This window comes from Macrobrachium nipponense, chromosome 1 (assembly GCF_015104395.2).
Source record: "Macrobrachium nipponense isolate FS-2020 chromosome 1, ASM1510439v2, whole genome shotgun sequence".
NCBI lineage: Eukaryota > Metazoa > Arthropoda > Malacostraca > Decapoda > Palaemonidae > Macrobrachium > Macrobrachium nipponense.
This window is the reverse complement of record NC_087200.1, coordinates 87,393,798-87,415,419: the sequence shown is the minus strand read 5'-3', so window position 1 is coordinate 87,415,419 and position 21,622 is coordinate 87,393,798. Positions and strand designations below refer to the sequence as shown.

Sequence of the window (21,622 nt, the reverse complement as noted above, 5' to 3'; positions counted from 1 at the left end):
TGTGTGTGTGTGTGTCTCTCTCTCTCTCTCTCCTCCTTGGAAAATATGCTGCGGCCGCCCATGAGAGCTATACTATGTATCATAAAATTTTTACCACTTCCGATTTTACGGCATGGCTTACAGATTCTCCAAAGGTCAAGATATTCTTCAACAACTTCATATGTTGATTATTTTGCAGTTCTGGAGTCAGATCGGCGTTGTAAGCATTGTAACCCTAGAAATATTTATGAATATAATTGAAAAGCATTGTAACCTTTTGTCCGTCAATAGTCATTATCATTTTCAAGGTCATATTTCATTAAAAAAAAAGCAATAAGGTAACTGCTGAGAGGTCCTCAATGAAATGCAAATTACGTTTTAGGTTGTATCAACAAGGTGATTAAAAAGAAGCCATCTGGCAATAAAATAACATTTATTAGACCAACTGATCCTACAATTGCTTTGCATATATTTTCTGATACAGTAAAGGCATATTTTGGAAACCGAAGAAACACAACTAACTTTAAACAAGGAGGGATTTGAGCATCATTTGGCATGAAGTTGATTAACCCCCCAAATAAATAAGAAATAGCAATATAGAAAATTTGAAACAATAACTGTTCAGAGTTACCCTGTTAAATAGAAGTACTACTACATCTAACTTTACAACAAAATTAATGCCAATCACAGCACTTGACATGCATGGAAATTGAAAAGGACTGTTAAAAGTCAGTTGTGTTTTCTGGTTACACAATTAAATCTGAATTATCACATTCAAGGCAGAGCAAATTGAACCTTTTTAACACCCTTGCTTGCCATTCCTCTTTTTGGATTCCAGTAAATTTGTTCAAATTACACATCCATGGCTCCAAGCAACAACAAAATATATATAATAAAAAAGGCATCATTAAAAGCATTCACATCTCCCAGATTCAACATTATAGATAGCCCATCTGATCACAATATGGAAATATTAAGGGGAAAATTTGCCTGCATAATACAATAAAGCACCGAGACACTGACATTATACATAAGACATGAAATCACAAAAGGATAAAACTGATATGGTAAAGTGAGCATAAAAAAAAGGTATATAAAGGGGACTGATTAAGGGAAGCATTGGGTGACAAGATTACCGAATAATTAATAGGTACCAGTTCACAGCTGTCTGGCATTGACACTTCTCTCACACCAAAGACATTCTAAAAAAATAACCAAGTACTTTTATTAAGTTTCCTTAGCTTTTAGCTACCATTTCAAAAGCCAATTCAAGCAAAACGTAACTGGTAAGACACCAATTTAAAAGAACCCCACTAATTAGTAATTCATAGTAATCCACCTTTGATACTGTGATTACTGTAATTTCAAACAAATTTATACTTGGGTTTATACGAGAGATCATATAGATTCACACAGACTTTAGAATGTGCAAATTCACAATACAACATTCAGATTGAAATGCCTAAAACAATGACAACCAATGTACAATTAATAAACAAAATACTGTATTCACATTTAGCAGTGCAATACAAAACAATGTGTCCTCCTAGTTTATATATCAGATAAATCCAAACCTGCTTGAATTGAACTTGCACACAAGATTCACTCTTTATATACAATAATCAGATGACCACGACAACTTTAAAACTAATACCTAGCACTATCCTCTGGAGGTCTTGCCTAAAATGTGCAGTTGTTTGTTCAAACACCTCATCTTATAATAAGCCAGTAAAAATTTATTATAAAAGAAATTAACAATGCTAACAAAGCAAATATTTACACATCAATCAAATAATTGGGATCTTGTGAGAAACACTACAGCAAAGTATTAAGACACAGACAAGAAAAGCATTTTAAAAAGAAAACAGAAAAACAAAATTGTGAACAAATAATGAGCTTAAAGTAGAGGCATGTACATATTGCAACATTTGTCCCACCTCAGATTATTCTGTTAAAAATTAAATCCTTGTTTACTCACTGCATAGCACAGGAGATAAATAATTAAGTAGAGCTGTGGCTTGACTCTAGGCTGTAAATAACAATTTATGGAACCTTGTTACTTGCATACATCAGCTGAACATTTTTAAAACTATAAAATTCACAAATACAGTACTTGAAAAGTCCATAATTTAAATGCAATGCTTAGTCACAACTTCAGTTATCAATAATCACATATCAATTAACACCATCAGCTAGGCTACAACATTAATTGTATTAGCTTGACACCATCAAATGGGCTAAAGTATTTCGTGTACATGGAAAAAATTTTGGGCAAAGTCTACAGCTTTAATGTAGCATACAAATTCCGGCTAAAAACCCTGAATCTGACAGTTGGTTAGTTACTGTATAGCATTCCGTGAACTTTCAGCTCCATTGAAGTACTGCAGTATAGCTAAGTTACCTCCTAGATATATTTTGATGTCATTTCACAAGCACTTAGACCAAAGTCCGACCTTATAAAATCGTCATATTGCACAAGAGAATAATTATTTGATCTTACATCCATTTTCAGTCATTTGAAACTTATTACCAACTAAGTTATTTCTCTTCCCCTTGTATGGAAGACCATGCTCACCAAGATGCAGTAACCAGCGTAAAAAATATATATGGACAAGCATTTGCACTAGAGACAAGCCCACGGATAGCTAAATAGACATAAGGGGAAATTTCTCATACACTCTATGAGAAGGGAGAAAATCTGGATTGTCTGGGCAGAGGGTACTCATTTTAAAAACTACAAAAAGGATCGTTAAGAGTCGTACCTTGGTGAATATGTTCACAAGTAGCACAACCCAAACGGCCCAGAAAGATCTGTGGCAATACCATAGTTTAATTCATAATACGACTGTTTTACAGTCACATCCTTACTAGCTAAGCATGAATAATGCTAAGGCTAATAAAAGAGTTGCATAACTGCATACTTTAAATGGGTTAACATCTTGCACAGAAAAAAAGTGCACTGGAAAATACAAGGTGCAGATACTGTGTAGGCTATAGCATAACACTGAATACACCTTCAGTGCCCTAAGGAAAGACAATAAATGACTTTGGACTAGGGTTTCCTGGCCACATCCTCCACAGCCACCACACTCATATGGAGTCAGACTTCTTTTTTTTCTTTTCTGATTTTTAAATGGATGCTGATGCAGGAAATGCAATAAAAAAAATATACATAAAATATATCAAAATCATGTACTATGTAATGCTTCAAGAGAGTAGCCAGTGTTGACCCCTTACGTTTGCCCTTAAATTAAAAAAGGGGATTCTCGCCATCCATATTTCAAAATGAAACTGGGCAGCTGAATTTAGCTTTAAAACAGGTTAGGTGCTCAACCTACAGCCAAAAGTGAAGGAACTCCACAGGGACTTTTCATCTTCTAAAAGTCCAAAGGAACCCTTAATAACAAGCTAAACAGCAAGAACCAAATAGGATCAAATACATGTACCATAACCAAAAAATTAAAAAAAAAAAAAATTAAAGCAGAAGCTGAATTCCACCACCTCAGCTGAGGATAAGCACCGACCCTGACCCACAAACATCACTGTAGCAAGACCTAAAACATTCAGTTGTTTATCTTTTAACCTAAGGGAACCACAGTGCTCTGCCAAATATTTATTCGTAGCCATTACCATAATTGTATTTCAAAGTTATGAGTGAAAAACTTGACTACATGCAGGCAGAGTTTTAGTGACAATTGAAAACAGTAGCACTGACAAGGCAGCACTAAGACTTAAAAGGTTTGTCTTTCATTGGACATAGCTCATCAACTGTCTCAGAATTTAGATTCCAGGTTTTTTAACAAAAAAAAAAAAAAAAAAAACCCAATGCCAATCAATCATCAAGCAGCAATTTAATGTTCTGAATGAAAGAAACTATGACAATAGTCATCTAATAAGGAATTTTATATGTCAAATCAAACGGGTATACTTTTTCTCAAGCAAAAAGAAAAAAGAAATTAAACAATGCCCCAGAGACATACCTTGTTACCCATGGATTGCTTGTCAAAATAAACTACAGTACTCAAACATTACAGTACTAATAATGACCATGAGCATGCCCATCAATTGATTGAGATTTTGTCAGAACAGCTTTTAGTCTTTTTCGGTGTCACCTTGAAGTCACTCCATCTGCGATTCTGACTTTAGTTCTAAATTTTGTCTTTTTTGTATCCAACTGCAACAACAATAACATTAATAATAGCAATAATAAAATAATATGACATTTAATGTATGTATGTTATCACTTTCAATCAACTAAAGAAAACACACACTTTAACTACATAATAAAATGGGGAAGTTATCGCATTCGTACTTTTGAGATCACGTGACTTAGGCGAAATGAATTAAAAAGATTTGTACAACATAGACCAGGCATCTTAATCTCCCCACACCTAATGATGCTGTGTATTACATATTGAAAAACATGTACATTTATATTTACTGTATACACATCCCAAATGATATATCAATCACGCCACCTGGCAGCCTTTGACACACTCAAAAATCAAGCAGCTGCAATATATCCACATCAGAAAAAAATCCAGGCAACTATGCACTCCAAGTTCAGAGTTCTAAGGCACTTCAGTTACCAATATGTGGCACTTTAGATCATACAGTACATCACTTTCCTCACTTGACAACAGACACGGCTGTCACACAACAGTTTACTTTTGGAATCTTGATGTATGTACACTCACATCTCACTGACACTCAAAAGGCTGCTAGGAGTTTGGGACTTGTTGATGGTGGTAGGAATGGACTTCACTGTAGGCTGCGGCCCAAAGGAGCAATGGGACTAACGGAGGGTTCAATGACAAGGCGGGACTGGGCGTGCAGGTCGGGTTTAACTTGTAGATAGTGGGGATCATAAAAAGAAAAAAAAATGAAAATAAAATGAGTGACTAAAATCTTCTGACCCTGGTTGGTGCACAGCTGCAACTACTCTCCCGATGGAAGGCAATACCATGTGAAGCTGTTTCCCAAGTTCTCAGGACAGTTTCAATCTCATAACCAAATATCAGGCAGAGACATGGTCAGTGGAGGTCTAGTAATGGAAAAGGGGGGTTCATCACAGTCTGACTGTACACATCTAATTACATGAGTTTCTTTGACCAACTGTGACCGTTACTCAGTCTGGCAATTCTCACGTGCAACCGTTAATTGTGAACCACACCAGGATCTGTCTTTTCACTATAAGCTACACACAGTTTAATCTATCACAGCAACAAGTGCGGCCGCAATGGACTTCGCAATCCTTTGGCCAAATCTTTTAACACCCTTGGGTCTTTCTTTTTCCTTTTTACTTTCTTCTTGCCGATCCTCTGCAACAGAAAAAATTAAATACAAATTAATAGGCATTAACATATTAGTGTCATCAATAAGTGATATTTCTGGAAAGTGATATTTCTGGAATATAACAAGAAATATAAAACAAAATTAACCTATATAAATGATAGTGAGGTAGTTCTTACCTGATCTATGAGTGGCTGCTTTGATGTAACTCTGATATTTCATAGAAACTTCAGAGGTGAACCTGCACCTATAGTCTGTCATCACAGTGGCAAGATCATCCTGTAAATCAAAAAGAAAGGTTTTTAGTTCTATCATAATTTCATAATATATAGATAAGTAAAAGTTCCCTCAGATTTCTATGTATCATGGTATCAAGGCAGTGACTTTATTCATAACTCACATAAGTAATAACTCTAGCCATGTTTCCGATGAACTTGCTTGGGTCAACTGGTGGCATATGTGCCACCTGTCTGATCACAGTGTTGATGTCAGCAGCAGAATATCTGTAAATAAATGGAATTATTAACTTATTGACAATTTAAAAGAACATTCTTACCTCTCTTGGGCAAGTATCAAAAATACATTATTAATTTCTGGTGAAATATACAACATGCTAGAATAATGGTTTAAAAATTGTTCGTCCTTAAAACTGTTCTTGTAACTTACCCCTCGCTCTTTGCAACAAGGCACTTGAATTGATCATCATTAATATTGTGCGTCAAGTTTTGCAGGAACATCCTCAGTAGTTCCTCTCGAGCTTTTTCTCCTGGGAGTTTTACGTGAATGTTATAAGTGAAGATTCGCCTGAGATCTTCCTCAAGGAGCCATGGCTGATTTGTTGTACCCAATACCATAAGACCATCATTAAAAGCCACTGGATCAATACGTGGTGGATATGGAGGGTTGAGTGTCGTCAGGCCTAAGGGGAAAAAGTAAATTGGTAAATTCATGAAATGCACAAATTAATAAACTCTATATGACTGGATACTTTGAAACTGTCAGCTTTGAGCATTAGGTATTCAAAAAACTATAAAGAAAAAAATGAGATGTAATATCTTACCTCTAATTTGAGCCAGCAGTTCGGCTTTCGCCCTCAACACAGTCTCACTAGATCTGTCATAGCACAATGCATCTATTTCATCAAATAGAATTACAGCTGGACTATGCATTCTTGCATGATCAAACAGATATCGAACTATCTTTGGGGCTTCTAGAGGCACTTGTGATGCTAAATATGCAGTGGATATTCCTATCAAAATAGCATCATTTGACTCCTTGGCCAATGCTCTTGCAAGGCAGGTCTTCCCAGAGCCTGATGGACCAAACAAAAGAACACCTTTGCATATACCTTGTGTGCCTTCAAAAACTTCTGGAAAAGCGTCACCCATGAATAACTCTTTCAAGGCATCTTTTGCAGTGTCTAAGCCAACCATTGACTGCCATCCAAAAGTAGGTTTCTCAATGACTATTGGAAGAGCACCAACAGCATACTGAGTTTGGAGTGCTACTTTGGGTTGGTTTTCGTGAATATCATTGTCAAGGTCTGATAGATTAGCAGTTACATTATGAGCATCAGAGTGATTATCTGTATCTGAGTCACGCATTGACTCAGTGGCACTCGCCAGATCTGTGATAGAAGCACAACTTGCTGATTCTAACACAGGTGCAGAATCACTGCCGGTGGGACTTAATCGACCTAGCTTTCCCTCGGGAACAGGGGATGGAGTTTTCTTTCGAACACTTTCAGTATCTGACTTCCCATCTCCAGCTTCTGAACTTTGTACGGAGTCAGACCCTACACTGGACTTATCATCCTCAAGTTCATCTGAAGGCGTTACTCTGCATTGTGGAGTAACTTCAATATTTTTATCCTTCCCCTCTTCTTCACTCGATTTTTTATTCTCTGTTGGACTACTGCTTGCTTTTGGCATGTCTGTTTTGCTGGAACCTTTTTCTGGCTGGGTGATGTGAGTCTTTTCCAGGGCTACTGCAGCTGCAGTAACAGCTGATTCAGCAGGACGATCCTGATTAGATAAAGATTTTGCTGGTGAGTTTGAGGAGTCCTCATCAACAAGTGTTACACTTGAGGCATCAGATGTGTCTAATTTGGGTAAGGGCTTGCTGTCACTGGAAGCTAAAAGATTACCAACAACAGGTGCCAAAATACTGGCACCCGCTACTACACCTGCAGCAGCCATAGTTACACCTGCAAGAGGATCAACACTTTGCACAGAACCACCACTCATGCTTGGTGCCATGCTTGTGTGGTGTATAGAAGACGAGGATGGGGCTAAAACGTGAGGTCTTGGCCCATGCGAGGATGATGGTCCCATCACATCAGATGGATATGGACATACGAACCCAACGGGTGGATGTGATGACATTGGACCACTAGAAGGCAGAGCTCCATGAGTTGTCATGGGGCCATGTGAGGGAGGTTGCTGGCCATGTCCTGCCAATGCCGGATGACCAGGATGTGATCCTGGAACTAGGTGGGAAGCTGAAGGATGGCCCGAAGACAGAAGCCCTGATGCGACCATTCCACCAACAGCGCCCAAAGCAATACCACCTGCAGCTGCTGCTACAGGACTCATACCCTGCCTGTCATCTAAATCATCTTCATCTTCGTCTTCCTCCTCTTCATCGGACAAAACCTCATCGTCGTCGTCGTCGTCATCGTAGTCGTGAAGGGTTGCTCCATTTCCAGCACCTCCATACCCTTCCATCAGAGCGTTCATGCCACCAGCAAATGCCCCAGCGAGAGCACCTGCCATGTCGGAATTCATCGAAGGAAGGAACGATGGCATATTTGATAAAAAATTTCCTGCTCCACCTTCCACTGAGCTTCCCATGCCAGCCATGCCAGGACTAACAGCACCACCCATACCCCCTCCCATATCAGGCACAGCACCAGGGTTCATGTTGAGGAGTCCTTGCAAAATACTCATGCTCATAGTCTGCATAGTAGGCAAGGACACACCGCCTAAGTCACCTCCACCAAGCTCACCCCCACCAACACCACCATCACCAGCTCCATAAGGATTAGCCATGGTATGAATGCTGTGCTCATTGCCAGCGTAATCATAATCATCGTCTTCATCATCGTCATCTTCATCGTAATCATCGTCGTCGTCGTCGTCATCTAGGTCATCATAAGCGCCTTGCGGAAGGTTTTGCTGCATGTTGGCCAGCAAAGCCTCGAAGAGTTCCATGTCCATGTTCGGTGCATCCTGCAAAGAGGAATCACCACATTAATCCGTGCTCTCTACATAAAATAATAATAATAATAATACAGTACAATTTCGTGTGTCTACACGAATAAAGTTGGTATTACTCTACAACCAAATCTCATTATCTGAAAAAAAATTCCAGACATCTAATTATCTCCAGATACAGATATAATTTACGTCTAGACAATCCCCAAAAGTAATTATTTACTGTTTTCAAAATATAAAACCTGATACTGTATAAAATAAAACTACGATTTATATATATATATATATATATATATATATATATATATATTCACATTGGATAAAACAAACAATCGTTTATAGAAACATGAACAATTGTAAATTGTACAATAAAAACACGACTACTGTATTATCGCAAGACGATGAACTGAATAAATAATTTTAAAAATCGTTAATGATAAAAGAAGGTTATTTAGTGTTTTGCAAGGGTTGAGTGTGGGGGGGGGGGTTGAGAGGATATCCTTCCATCATAGCCAGTGACCTTTAATTCTGCCCACAAAATCAATACACATCCTGCCCCATTCGTCCGTCAATATGAACGTCACAACAAAGGTTGGTCTCTAACTTCGAAATAGATACGGGTTTTATTGCCACACACTTTTCTTGGGTATGGATATGCATTAAAAAAACCTGGGTTAAGCCTCAAGTGACTCCTATGTAATGTCCCATAGGTACCTAAAATGAAGTCATGGCACTGTAAACAAATAAGCACAACAGGCGAGGAAGAAAAGAGTCGCTAATGCAGAAGTACGAAAATGACAAAAAGTCCACCAATGTACTGGGAGGCTAGGCACTTCGATGAAGTACATAGAACTTTTGACCCTTCTTTATTATGTCACCAACCTGAACGACGCCAAACCCTTTAAATCTAGAACTGATGTAGACTTTGATAAAGAATCTGCATTCCCCAAGACATCAACCTAAATAATCTGATAAAGCCAACTTCACTTGACTTCACAAGAGCATCAGCTAATTCATATCTCACATTCAACGACTGATTTAAAAAAATAATCTCATGTTCATTGACCCCAAGTATCAGATGCTGAGGCTCTAGGTGTCTGTTGAGAACGTACCGAAGTCCGTGGGCAGCGTCAGTACTAAAACGATACGATGTAATACGTTTGTCCGACGATGCTCATGGTTCTAACTCTTAAAACGAAGACAAATGTTATGTTCACTGCGAGTTTAAGAAGGGCCAACCTTTTTCTTAAGACGTAAACTCGTCGGAGGACTGGTCTCATTTAACAGCTCAGAGTTCCATGCGTTTTCGTTGATTATTCGGATACTGTTCACCAGCATAATTGGCCGAGTGATGGCGCAGCTGCTGAAACAAAATGGGAAGTAAACCATCCATTCTGACATCCAGAAGTGAGCGAGAGGGGGTTGGGGGTTAAGGGTGGGTTGGCGAACTAATGGTGATAGTAAGTTGCCAAAAATTACTTTTTTCTTATTTATCAACACCAAAGGTCTGTTTTCAGTGCTAGTGACCCGTACGTTAGTCTAGATGGAACGCAGGCATAATACTTGGTATAGGGACGATATATATGGTTTAAGGAACATCATGGTTACCAGCATATCGCAAACCTTGCAATTCCTATCTGTGAAAACATTAATTTATCCCAATTAAAGTTGTTTGAATTTATTTGAAAGGCCAGTGGACCTCAAGGTAACGATCAAGTTACAATATTTTCACAACACTAGGCAACTTTAAGCTAGAACATCTTATTTCTTTAGCGTCAGTTACACGCTTTCAACATATCACTTATCGGCAACTTTTCACAAAGGAATATATTATCTTTCATCAACTGAGCCGAGATATTTTGATAGACAGACATTGAATAATTTCATGCAATTTCAGTGAGTCGCAAACGTTCTCAGTCCATCCCGTTCACTGAGAAGCAAAAATACCCAGCCACTCTCATCACATCTGCAAGCTCAAAGGGTTTGGTGAGAAATAAAAATCGAGCGAGTCTTCGTTGTCTCGTATGTTCAGACTTTGTTCAACCGGCCACGCAATTAAGTGGGCATTTAACGAAGTTTGTTCATTTCGGACTCGTGTTAAAATGATGGTTTAGCTACAAGAGATGTCTAGTACACTACTATCCCCTGCAGGCTAGTCTGTGGGGGGGGAGTGGGAAGGGGGGGAGGGTGGATCCACCTTGCATTCCACCTGATTGCACTCCCAGCGCTCTCTCTTTCTCACTCAGTCTCTATCCAAAGTACTTTTCCTCAACTCGCCGTCGGGTTTATGATAACTTGAATTTTTCCAAGCAGTCTTTAACAAACATTCCCATAAGAATAAATAAATAATAAAAAGACCGAGCCCGTGATCCCTTAAAGGGGGTGCGGGAGAATGTAGGATGTGGGAGTGCGGATGGGGGGATAAAGTGGGGGTAGGAGGTAGTAAAGGGTCGGTAAGGCCACCCACAACCTCGCCTCATTCTCGACAGATATCAGATATAACCATTTAAACAACTCCTTCGTACATATATGGTGAATTATCGGCCAAACGGATGGAAAGATGTGATGACACTTATCGTAAAGGCATACATCTAACACTAACGAGAGCCATACAAAGCGCGAAACGGAGATGTTATAACATTAGAATACATCAGTTAGTCACCACGGTAAACAGGTACGCCGCTTCCACCCCGACGCGTCACAGTTCCATCAGTATGCCAGTTATTACAATCTACGCACGAAACGTTATCTTTCCCTACAACAGTATCCTTACTCGTGCATACGTACATGAATATTCTAGACTTTTCAAAGAAAATCTATTCGCTTATGGGAAACCACTTCGGTGATGACAAAGGATGCATATAATTAAGCATTGGCATTTGGTGGTACCTGACCAGCCCGTAGGGATATTTCTATCCGACTCTCCACCCTCACACGTACATACATACACCTTGCCGTTCGCCTCTTTGTGCTACAACATTTTCATCTGACCAACTATGTACCTACTTCATTTATCTGCTCTTCTTAACATTTGGTTGTAGAAAATACATGAACAAAATCGTACAACAAAAACTTTCCAATTAGTTTGCATGACAACGAGCTACTGAAAACGTTGTCCGCGCATAACCAGAAGATCGCTACTTGACTACAGATAAGTACATTGAGATCACTCAAATTAATTTAATCATGTATCGTAAAACTGGCTGAACAATATGTGGGCGACCGGGGACGCTGCTAGCTCTACCATTTGCGGGTTGCTATCGCATCCGGTGCTAACACCAGCCCCTAAAAGTGAAAACGCGGCGTGAGCTTCACAGAATAGCTCTATAGTACATCCCCACAGCGATCCTATTAGCAACAGACGGTTTCGATTATATTCAGCAACTTAATTTTCATGACTGCGTACCTACACCATGTTACGGTACGCTTTTATAAGACAAGATGCCATTCTTACATTGAATCGAATCATTTGAACAATAAGATTACAGGTTATCTCAGATGAATGCTAGTGCTAGTGGTGCCTTATGCTAACCAAGTCAAGTTAAATGACTTCCAGGCAACTGTTCAGCTGAAATGGATGCTAACCGAAAGAAGCTAGTGTCAAGTTCAGCGTTTAATTAGCCGACTTAATGTAATACTAGCTTTTATAATAAGATTTTTGGAGCTACGAAATTGAACAAGATCGGAGTTGTCATTATAAAAGATTGTTCGTTTCCCGAATACATCTACGTGTAATATATACGAGGACTCCCCGTAGTGAAACAAAAGCACATGGACGCGTGAATGCTACGCTCCGTCTCCCATTTCCGCACTATAGCATCAACAGCATAACTTGCATGTTATTGGAAGCAAGTTTGCTGATAAAGCAGAACTGTGTTCTGCAAAATAGTACCTTACAATACATCATCACTGAAGGCAGTCATATTCATATGCAATTTTTCCTCGTGGGGGGAGGGGGTGGGGGTGGGGGTCAACTTTCCAGTTCTCTTAAGACTTTATTATGGATGAAGTTGCTAGCCCACTCTCCTTCTTGATCCCTGCAGATTATGGGTGAACTGGTAGGAGAGAAGCCTAAGTTTTATATATATATATATATATATAATATATATATATATAGATATATATATATATATATATATATATATTATATAATATATATATTATATGCTTAAAAAAACAAAAAATCACAGTAGATGCACGTGACTTCATAAATAAGCGAATACCACGGGAAATGAAAGTCAGGAATCCAAGCGCTTTCGTCTTTATTCAGACATCGTCAAGGAGCTACTTGACGAATGTCTGAAATGACGAAAGGCGTTTACTGACGATGTCTGAATAAAGACGAAAGCGCTTGGATTCCTGACTTTCATTTCCCGTGGTATTCGCTTATATATATATATATATATATATATATATATATATATATATATATATATATATAATATATATATGTGTGTGTGTGTGTATACACACACATATATGTGTAATACATATACACATATATAGTGTGTGTGTGGGGAGTGAGGTGATTGGTTCCAGTTTGCTGCCCGCAAGTCGACCCCAAAATATGGGGTATCAGCGTTATTCAAGGTACCTCACAAACCTACAAACCTTGTTTAGGGTCGAAGCAGATTCCCTTTTCCATAAATCTCAACATATTTCGGCTAGATTTTCTCTTAACGCTCAAACAGTATCAAATGAATCTACAAAACAGATAACCCCCCCCCCCCCACACTCTCTGAGTGTGTGTGTAGAACTGGAAGTCTGATGGAATCCGCCTTCCATAGCACACGGGGAGACCAAGGAAGAGCTCACTCAAGGCCTTGGAAGGTATGACGTGCGCAGGCGCAACGCCTTCACTTTCCACTTCACCAGCCATATGTTAAACACGTTGGATCGACCATGAATTTTCAAAAACTGACTCATTACCCTCTTGTATTTGATCAATAAAAGGATCCGACTGATACCTGGCTCTCGTCTGCTGATCAATACGATGATTAAGCTGCTGATAACCAACAGCGCAAAATTACTCTTGCACTTAACAGAATACTACTGTGGATCTAAGTACATGTCAAAATCTCACGTTTCAAGATGGGTGTCATGAGTATTAGGGGGAGACAAAATCATTTTTTTTGTTGAATTATTACTCATGAGCCTCACAGATCCTGTCTACCGCTCAAAATGCTCAAAAGTTTGGAACTTCATCAGTGTCATTTAATCATCAGTAAAATTTTACATATTACAGGCAATGTGTAAACCAAAGAAAGTTTTCGTGATTGTTTTCATTCCTTTTTTGCTTTACTACTGTTTGCAATTTATGAACTCATAACCACATACGGAGACAAAGCTACGATTGACCGAGAATTGTAAATGACATTGCTCTACACTAAGCATTTAATCACTAAACGCCACATATGAAACAATATTGCCTCGCAGCTTGGCTATTTCTGGTCCAATCAAAAGGTACAGAACATTACGTAAAACAATTTGAGAGATAAATGGACATGGTACCATTTAATCTGCGCTTAATATAGCCCGGTGAAAACCAGAAATAACAAATGACAGTAGGTCGAAACATAGTATACAATGAATAGCAGGCAGAAAGGTATAATGGACTGGTAATCGAGACAAGCAACTTGGCCTTGGTATGAATGGCTCCGATCGGGAAGAATTGTTCAGTCCCATTGATTGCAACTGTTCTTCATAAAGGCGAGCGTTCAACCAGGAATCAGTATTAATCAAGACCCATCTCTAAATTACTTGCCTAACAACTTGTTGCATAATGCCACCTACATGAATTAAACTACTAGATACTGACATAATTAACTGAACATGGATCAAAGTTAAGCTAATCCAGTCGGCAGTGGGTGGAGTAAGCTGGTCCTAATATTATGTTATGTTGTGACAACTGCGGAGTTATGAGCAACTCCTCATTTCCCCTTTGCAGTTGCTATTATCATTGAGTAAAGCGTTTTTGATCAGACCAACCAATTACGAACTGCTATACACGACACGAGTTTTATGATTGTTTGCTGTTTTAACGTTGCATGGAACCAGTGGTTATTCAGCAACGGGACCAACGGCTTTAAGTGACTTCCGAACCACGTCGAGAAATACTCATCTCTGACCCCTCAATGGAATGCCCGAGAACTGATCTCACGCCCACCGAGGTGGCAGGCCCAGACCAAACCGACCATGCCACTGAGGCGGTACGAGTTTTCTTAATCAAATATGAATGTAACGCGATAGATAGAATACTACCCTTTGGATACGAAGACTAATGTTTTCCTCGTAAAGTGGCCTCTTTTCCGGTTCAATAAAAAAAGTGTTAATATACACAGCTTTTCTTTAAGACTAATGGACAAATACTGTACACAACCGAGGAAGGGATAAAAACCGGCAAACTACGGGACAAAGCGCTTTGCTTTCCAGACAGATTGCACAATGAAAGCCACGATCGAAGATCTGTCCAAACAGAACAGTCGAAATCCGCAACAGGGCGGAAAAGTGTTCCCAATTTCAGAGAGAAACTTCTGGGGAACAAATGACCAGGGCAATTCCAGAATAAAAAGACTGGCAATCTTGGTTCTGAAAATCGCTATTTAAATACTGCGTTCTAATTATAATTATTAGAAATTCGTTTAACATGCAAGCTCAAAATGCATATTGGATGACCTAATAGGAACCGTGTTCCCATATCGGACACAAATACCAGTTATTATCACTTTCGTATTTCGTGCCAAACCTCAGGACACACGGACCCGACTTCAAACCACCTAACCCATACATACCATTTTCGTTCCAGAGGAAGGGGGAAGGTACATGTACAATGGAGAGAGGGGGGGGGCGAGGAAGGGGGTTACAGATGTAAGATACAGTCGAATTTCGGGATGTGAAGTTGTTACCAAACAACGGGAGAAAAGGAAATGGTCTTCTCACCAAGGTAAACAGGTGGGCGAGCAAAGCACAACAATACCACCGCCGTATGGAGGGAGAATTGGGGAAAATATCGTTGAACATCTATAAAGAAAAACTCATTCAACTGATATTAATGAAAAACTTTTTCTTGAGTTCTCATGGTAAATTTGGGTTCCACATGAAATTCCCAGCGGGAGTAATCTGGGCCATATACTGTATGCAATCCTTTTTATCCGAATACGTCTGTTGGTTACTGATGGGATCAACATCTACAAACATCCCTTTGCTTCGAAATGCAACGCTTACAAAGGATAGATACTGTTTCTTCAAGATAGAAAGAGGTACTTTTGGTAGTAAAGGTTAAAATATAACCTTGGAACCTCCTGCCTCTCTCTCTCTCTCTCTCTCTCTCTCTCGCGCGCGCGCGGGCGCTCACACACACATCCTTGATGTCCGCGCGGAAGCCATGAATAAAAAAAAAAAAACAGAAGTAACCAAGGTAAGGTGGGTACGTACGTCCGCACCCTAGCAGACAAGGTGTATATTTCTTTTTAAGGGAAATGGCAAAAGGACGGCTGGCACCAGTTCCGTTTAAATGGCACTCAAGAGCAGACCTGAGGTTAAGGTCACTTGATGGACGACCTGTTATAATTGTCTGTTATCTTGCCTAGGAAGACACAGGCAAACCATCTTCCGTGCAATGAGGCTTACGACGGCATATTCCGCCTTACTCAACTACTGCGGATCAAATTGGAAGATCAAAACACGTCTGTACAAATCAATCGGAGATGGGTTGTCTCCTCTCGCTTCGTTTTCTTCGGACTAGCACACCTGGTGTCTGCAGGTAAGATACACCACTCGATCGGCCGTCAGTCGTGAATCAATAATCAGCAAAAACTTTGTTATCAATAAGAAAGAGGTTGGGGAGGGCAACATGCAAATATCCTGGCAGATGATGTATGTGTAGAGTCTTGCGAGAAGGCTGCTTGGCCTAAAGTCCACCGGTGATACTCGCGCTGCTTCCATATGTACATAAGTGGTATGCCATCTTCCTCCGTCCCGCCTTGGCGATGCGCTACATCAGTTAACAATGGAGGTTAGTGGTCCCGCGCTAACGTTATTCTACGGCGTTATTTGTTTGCCATCTCTGTCGCAGCCAGACATGAGACAATCTTCCAACCGTAAGGAGATACGAATATATACACGTGTTCTCATTACATTTGCATATAGCATTGACGAAGCACACGTTAAGATTTGACATTCTTCAAATCCCCTTGTTCAAAATTTATTGGAATTATGTTTTAGGTAATGCTGATACTTTTGGCAACCATTTTCGATCGACAATCAATTATAAGGGGTTTATGCACAAATGAATAGAAGAAAACCTAAATCAAAGCTAGTTGCAAAACCTACGCCAACACATCTTCCGCCCTACTTCAAAATCATCTAGGAGGTACAAAAGAATGGCGAATGGTTAAAGGGAATCGGTGTCAAGCCCGCTTGGGGGGAGGCCTACCTGAACTGTCAAGTAACTGGTCATCGTGCCAGGATAGGCCTAACAGTGTAAAGAGTTAACATTTTGTTAATTTGTGAATCATAACGTCCATTTAGCGGCCTCCATTATGATCACGTGACATACAGACTGAACTGGAATAAATGAAATAAGCTTTGGTCGATTATCCGAAAACGTTTGGGGAAGAAAAATACAGGATGAATAATGGTGACCTGGACATGACCCATCAAGACAGCGAATGATGGCCGAGCGACCGTTAATTATTGGAATTTCGGCCATAACCAATGTACTAAAAGAAAAAGGAATTTCTACTTATTACAATTGCAACAAGAATTCATTATCAAGACGGCCATAACATTTACAAGACAGCATACTACTTCAAAAGCGATCCCCAGAGAGAGGTTCGTTGCATCGCAATGATAAAAACAGAAGGAAAGGAATAAAATGTGAAGGGATGCAACCATCACCGTCGCCATCTCTCGCTCCAAGAGCGAATAGAGATCACACAACGTTTGCCCGGGTTAGATTAGCCACGACCAGACCATGTTCTGTGTACGCTTTATGTTGTAACTGGATCAAGGTTGTATCATTGGATAGCCAAAGACACGTTGCGTTACCATTGCCTTGGGAAGATGCGAAAGGGAAAACCCGAATGGTAACGATTCCCACCGCTAACCTCCAACGTTTACCGTCAAGAGAGCAGAGAAACTATAACCGCATAAAAGCAACCTCAATCATCATACGCAAGCGGTTTCGTGTCACCACCATTCCTTGGCCCAACGAACAAACCCGAGATCTTGCAATATCACCACCCCCCCACCACAACCTCTACTACATCGCATACCCATCCCCCTTTCTTAGCCCCCTACCTCTTTCAACGTCCCCGACACGGATCACGCATGTCCCCTTCCCCTTCCTTGCAGCTCTCCTTTACAAACTTTAGCTCTTAGCATCAGTTGGTTATTTATCTATTGGAACCTTCCATGAAGAGTTTTCCTGGGATTGAGATATGAACAAACCAGAAACGAAGACCAAAACCTTGGCCGGGTTACCATGATTTTTGGAACAAAGAAGTGTTCCCAGCGTACCCACCCTTCTTCATGAGATCATCTCGTGTACCAAGAACCCAGTGGGGCTGGCCAATTCCAATGTTCCCAAACTTTACGTACCATCTCATACTTTCACCAGAACTTTAATATTAAGGTGATATGGAATATCATATGAAACCTTGTTAAGTGTTAATTGTGGTCACTCATTTAGCGAGCTTTGTTACCATGACAGTAATGTTACACAGCTTTGAGTTTTAACTAGAATTACATATAAATTAATTTTTCCTTAATTTTCTGTATGGTTTCCATAAAACATCCAGAGAATATGTATCACATAAAATACACGATATCTTCCTAAAAATCTGATACGATATCGTAGTTTTTTAAGTGATAAAAATCAATTTCAAAATGCCGATACAACTTGAGAGAGTAATGAAATTTGGTTTTTAAAACTAGATGATATAACTAATAGTGAAAAATTAAAGAATAAACAAAGCGATCGTTGTTCAAAAACCAATTCAATTTACCGATTACCTACTGACAGACCCGCTGCGATACTAATAAGCAGCTACTGCACATAGAGTGGGACAAATACGAACGTATTATTAGCGAGAGAACAAATACGACCTCGCATGTTCCGAGAACAGGGTGTGCAAGTGTGTCTGCAGGTGTCCATACACCTGTCTGAGCAAACAATTAAGATGGTGTGTGTGTGTGTGTTCCCCGCTGATAAAACAAGCATCGGAAAGAGACCACGCGTTTACCTGCGAGTCATTCCTTGTTTATGGCATTAACCAAATCTGGGATTACAAAATTAATTGGAAAATATTTAATCTATATATCGAAGTCTCCCATGGCAACAGAGCTTTCCTAATATCTAAAAAATATGTACCAAAAAAATGGGTAACCACCCCCATCCAGTTACAAAAACATTTAAGTTTCAGATACCAACTTTGCGCCACCGTCGTCTTGATTTTAAAACTGCGAAACATTCCTGTTCTGAAGCCGCATAACTATACATCAACAATACCTAAGCACCATCACAGAACGTTTCAAGACGACTAAGGTACTTTTGTAATTCAACCTTCATAGTTTTTCATATACTATCACTACTTCACATTTTTAACGATATTAATCTTCAAGGTTTCGAGTTTCAAAAACCCCTTGGGTGCGGGGTCCTCACTTCAAAATCTAATTTAAAATAGAATTCCTAGGATTCTTAAGTGAACAAATAACTTTCCCAGTGAGTATATCATAAAAATAAAATATTACAAAGATTAGGCCTTATAATATATAAATAAGTACTAATCCCGTTCAAAAACCAAGTAGGCTTACACTTTTCCACCGAAAAACGGGATGAAAACTGATAATGCATCGTAAATAAAGATTAGCTTTAACAAAACTATGGTTTGTATCAAGTGTATTACGGTGCATAAAGACGGTCCGTAATAGGTTTAAAAAAGCAGAATGCGTAACGCAATACTTATTTGAATATATAAAATATTGGTATTCAACATAATAAAAATGACAATTCTTATAAATCAAACGGTAATGTAGTTATAATTAATCTTAACACTTACGAGTAAACACAAGCTTCAATGTTAAAAAAAAATCCTAAGAGATAAAATGGGAAGCTGGCAACAGAAGGAAGTCTAGTGAAATTGCGCACGAGATAGAGCTGAAACAAAAGAGCTACGAAGGGATGCGGGCCAAATGGCGGTGTAATTCAAGCAAGCATGCGAATCCAGACCCGTTATTAATATTTTTTTACATGATATATAAGGATTAAGCATAAATTATCAAGCTCTCCTAACAAACTTGTCAAATAAACATTAAAAAAAATTGCGTAAGCAAAAATCAAGATGGCGATGGAGATGAATCTCTTAGAATTAAATATAGCGTAAAGAACGCGTAGAGTTTATGGTGCGTAAATAGCACACTTTTCTTTCGCATTTCATTAGTACTTTTCTACGTAAAATATACTGAGCTACACTACTATAAGATACCTTATATTTTCCAACTGCCAATAATTTATAATGGATATTCCATCCAAGTAATTTATCTTAAATAAAAATTGAATTATAATTTTAAAAATTCAATTATCAAAATAGAATCTGGCTTCTGGTAAATTTATTCATCGTGTGGACCAATTTTTTTCTCTTCATTAAACTTTTGGCTTTAATAAGACCTAGAATATTGGATCTGTCAAATAAAATCCAGTGAGCCTCCCATTTGGCGTTAAAGCAACAGGTGGTTCTCAGGGTCTAGCTACTCGAGACCTAGGTATGCGATAGTGTCCCAAACAAAGCGTCAAGCTGGCCTACGCAGTCTAAGACAATGGTTTCTGGTGGCTTTCCGACTATCAGTCACACGTCTCTGATCTAGCTACCAAATTTTCTAATCACTGTAAACGAAGTTATTTACTAAATGGATATATTTAGCTATTACTTGTAGCGAAAGAATCTGATAAATCTACATGTGTTAGAGCTATTATACATTTGAGAATTCCATATTTCCGTCTATACTGTACTTGTACTTTATTTATACATATCATATATTTACATATATTGGATTCTCCTGTATAACTAACCTGACTTACTTTAAAAGGATACAGCGTAAACTTCCACTACGAACCAAAACAAAATACTCTTATCTAATATCTTACCATGAGTGCGAGTGTTTCCCTTGGCAGGGCCTGCTGAAGGGTAACAATATCCGATATCCGAGGGGCCTTTAGGACCGTATCCTGTAGGCAGAAATATTCACCATACAGCCATCGATATCCTAACACGGGAGGCCACCGTCTTCCAAAACAAGCTCAAGACACTTTCTTTCTCTCTTTCTCACTGGCCCTCTTGCCCTTTAGCCGAGGTCTTCCAGATAGTGCAGGGCAACTTCTTAGCCTACTTAACGTCTAAGGCCAGTAAAATGAGATTCAAGTCACTTCCCGATTTGATTCACTATTTGAATTTTGAAGCAGATTTAAAAACACTTAAAACACCAATAATTCTCAGTAATTTTGACAAAATTTCCGATGCAAGAACTATTCACTTTCTTAGTTGGGTTTTAATTCTTAAAACTAAACCACGGTGTTAAATTTGATTGCCTTTTCACTCCATCCATCAAATGTTTCACCATCCGTATGGATATCGGTTTTGAGTTATCCAAACACCAAAAAGGAAATTTGGTAATCAGCTCACGGCCTTCCGTGCAGCACGTCCCACCACTCCGCCTCTTCTGACCCAACTAACTCTGAAGCAGAGAAGTGTTTGTGAGTGAGTCCGACTCACTTCAATAGATATGACAACTTGCGCGACTTGTATGCGCACAGCCAGCCGCCGTAGAATTTCGCCCAGACAGTCTCTCATGACGTCACGGCTTCCTTACCATGGTAGGCAAAACATGGTAGGAATGGTCACGCTACCTTTAGTTTCTCTTGTTCTGTCAAGTTTTGGGGGCTGGGGCTTTTGAAATACTATTTATAAACTGAAGGTGAACTAAAAGGGACTTTATACAGCAAATTAATACTTCTACCAAGGTACGTCTAAGTTATTCAAACAATTAGAATTGCTTATACTTTCGGAAAAATGACCTTAAAATCACCCATTTCCGATGTTATGATCATCCATTATTGTTTTTGTTAATCTACTGGTGAT

The 21,622-nt window shown here is 39.2% G+C and overlaps 1 protein-coding gene across 1 annotated transcript; it reads right to left on the bottom strand.

Annotated features, from left to right (window-relative positions):
• Positions 1–393: 393 nt before the first annotated feature.
• On the bottom strand, positions 394–21,228 carry LOC135219435 (uncharacterized). The gene is made up of 6 exons (XM_064256212.1): positions 20,632–21,228; positions 6,332–8,501; positions 5,938–6,190; positions 5,672–5,774; positions 5,451–5,550; positions 394–5,300 (listed from the first exon to the last, which is right to left on the bottom strand). The coding sequence occupies exons 1-6, from the start codon at positions 20,632–20,634 to the stop codon at positions 5,188–5,190; spliced, it is 2,742 nt and encodes a 913-aa protein (XP_064112282.1). The 5' UTR covers positions 20,635–21,228; the 3' UTR covers positions 394–5,187.
• Between the last annotated feature and the right edge of the window lie 394 nt (positions 21,229–21,622).

Excerpts from the sequence above, each read along its gene's own strand:
- LOC135219435 (XM_064256212.1), bottom strand. Across the intron at positions 5,775-5,937 it reads CTTGTTGCAAAGAGCGAGGG|ATATTCTGCTGCTGACATCA; the intron begins GTAAGTTACAAG and ends ATTTATTTACAG. Across the intron at positions 5,551-5,671 it reads TGGCTAGAGTTATTACTTAT|GATGATCTTGCCACTGTGAT; the intron begins GTGAGTTATGAA and ends TTTGATTTACAG.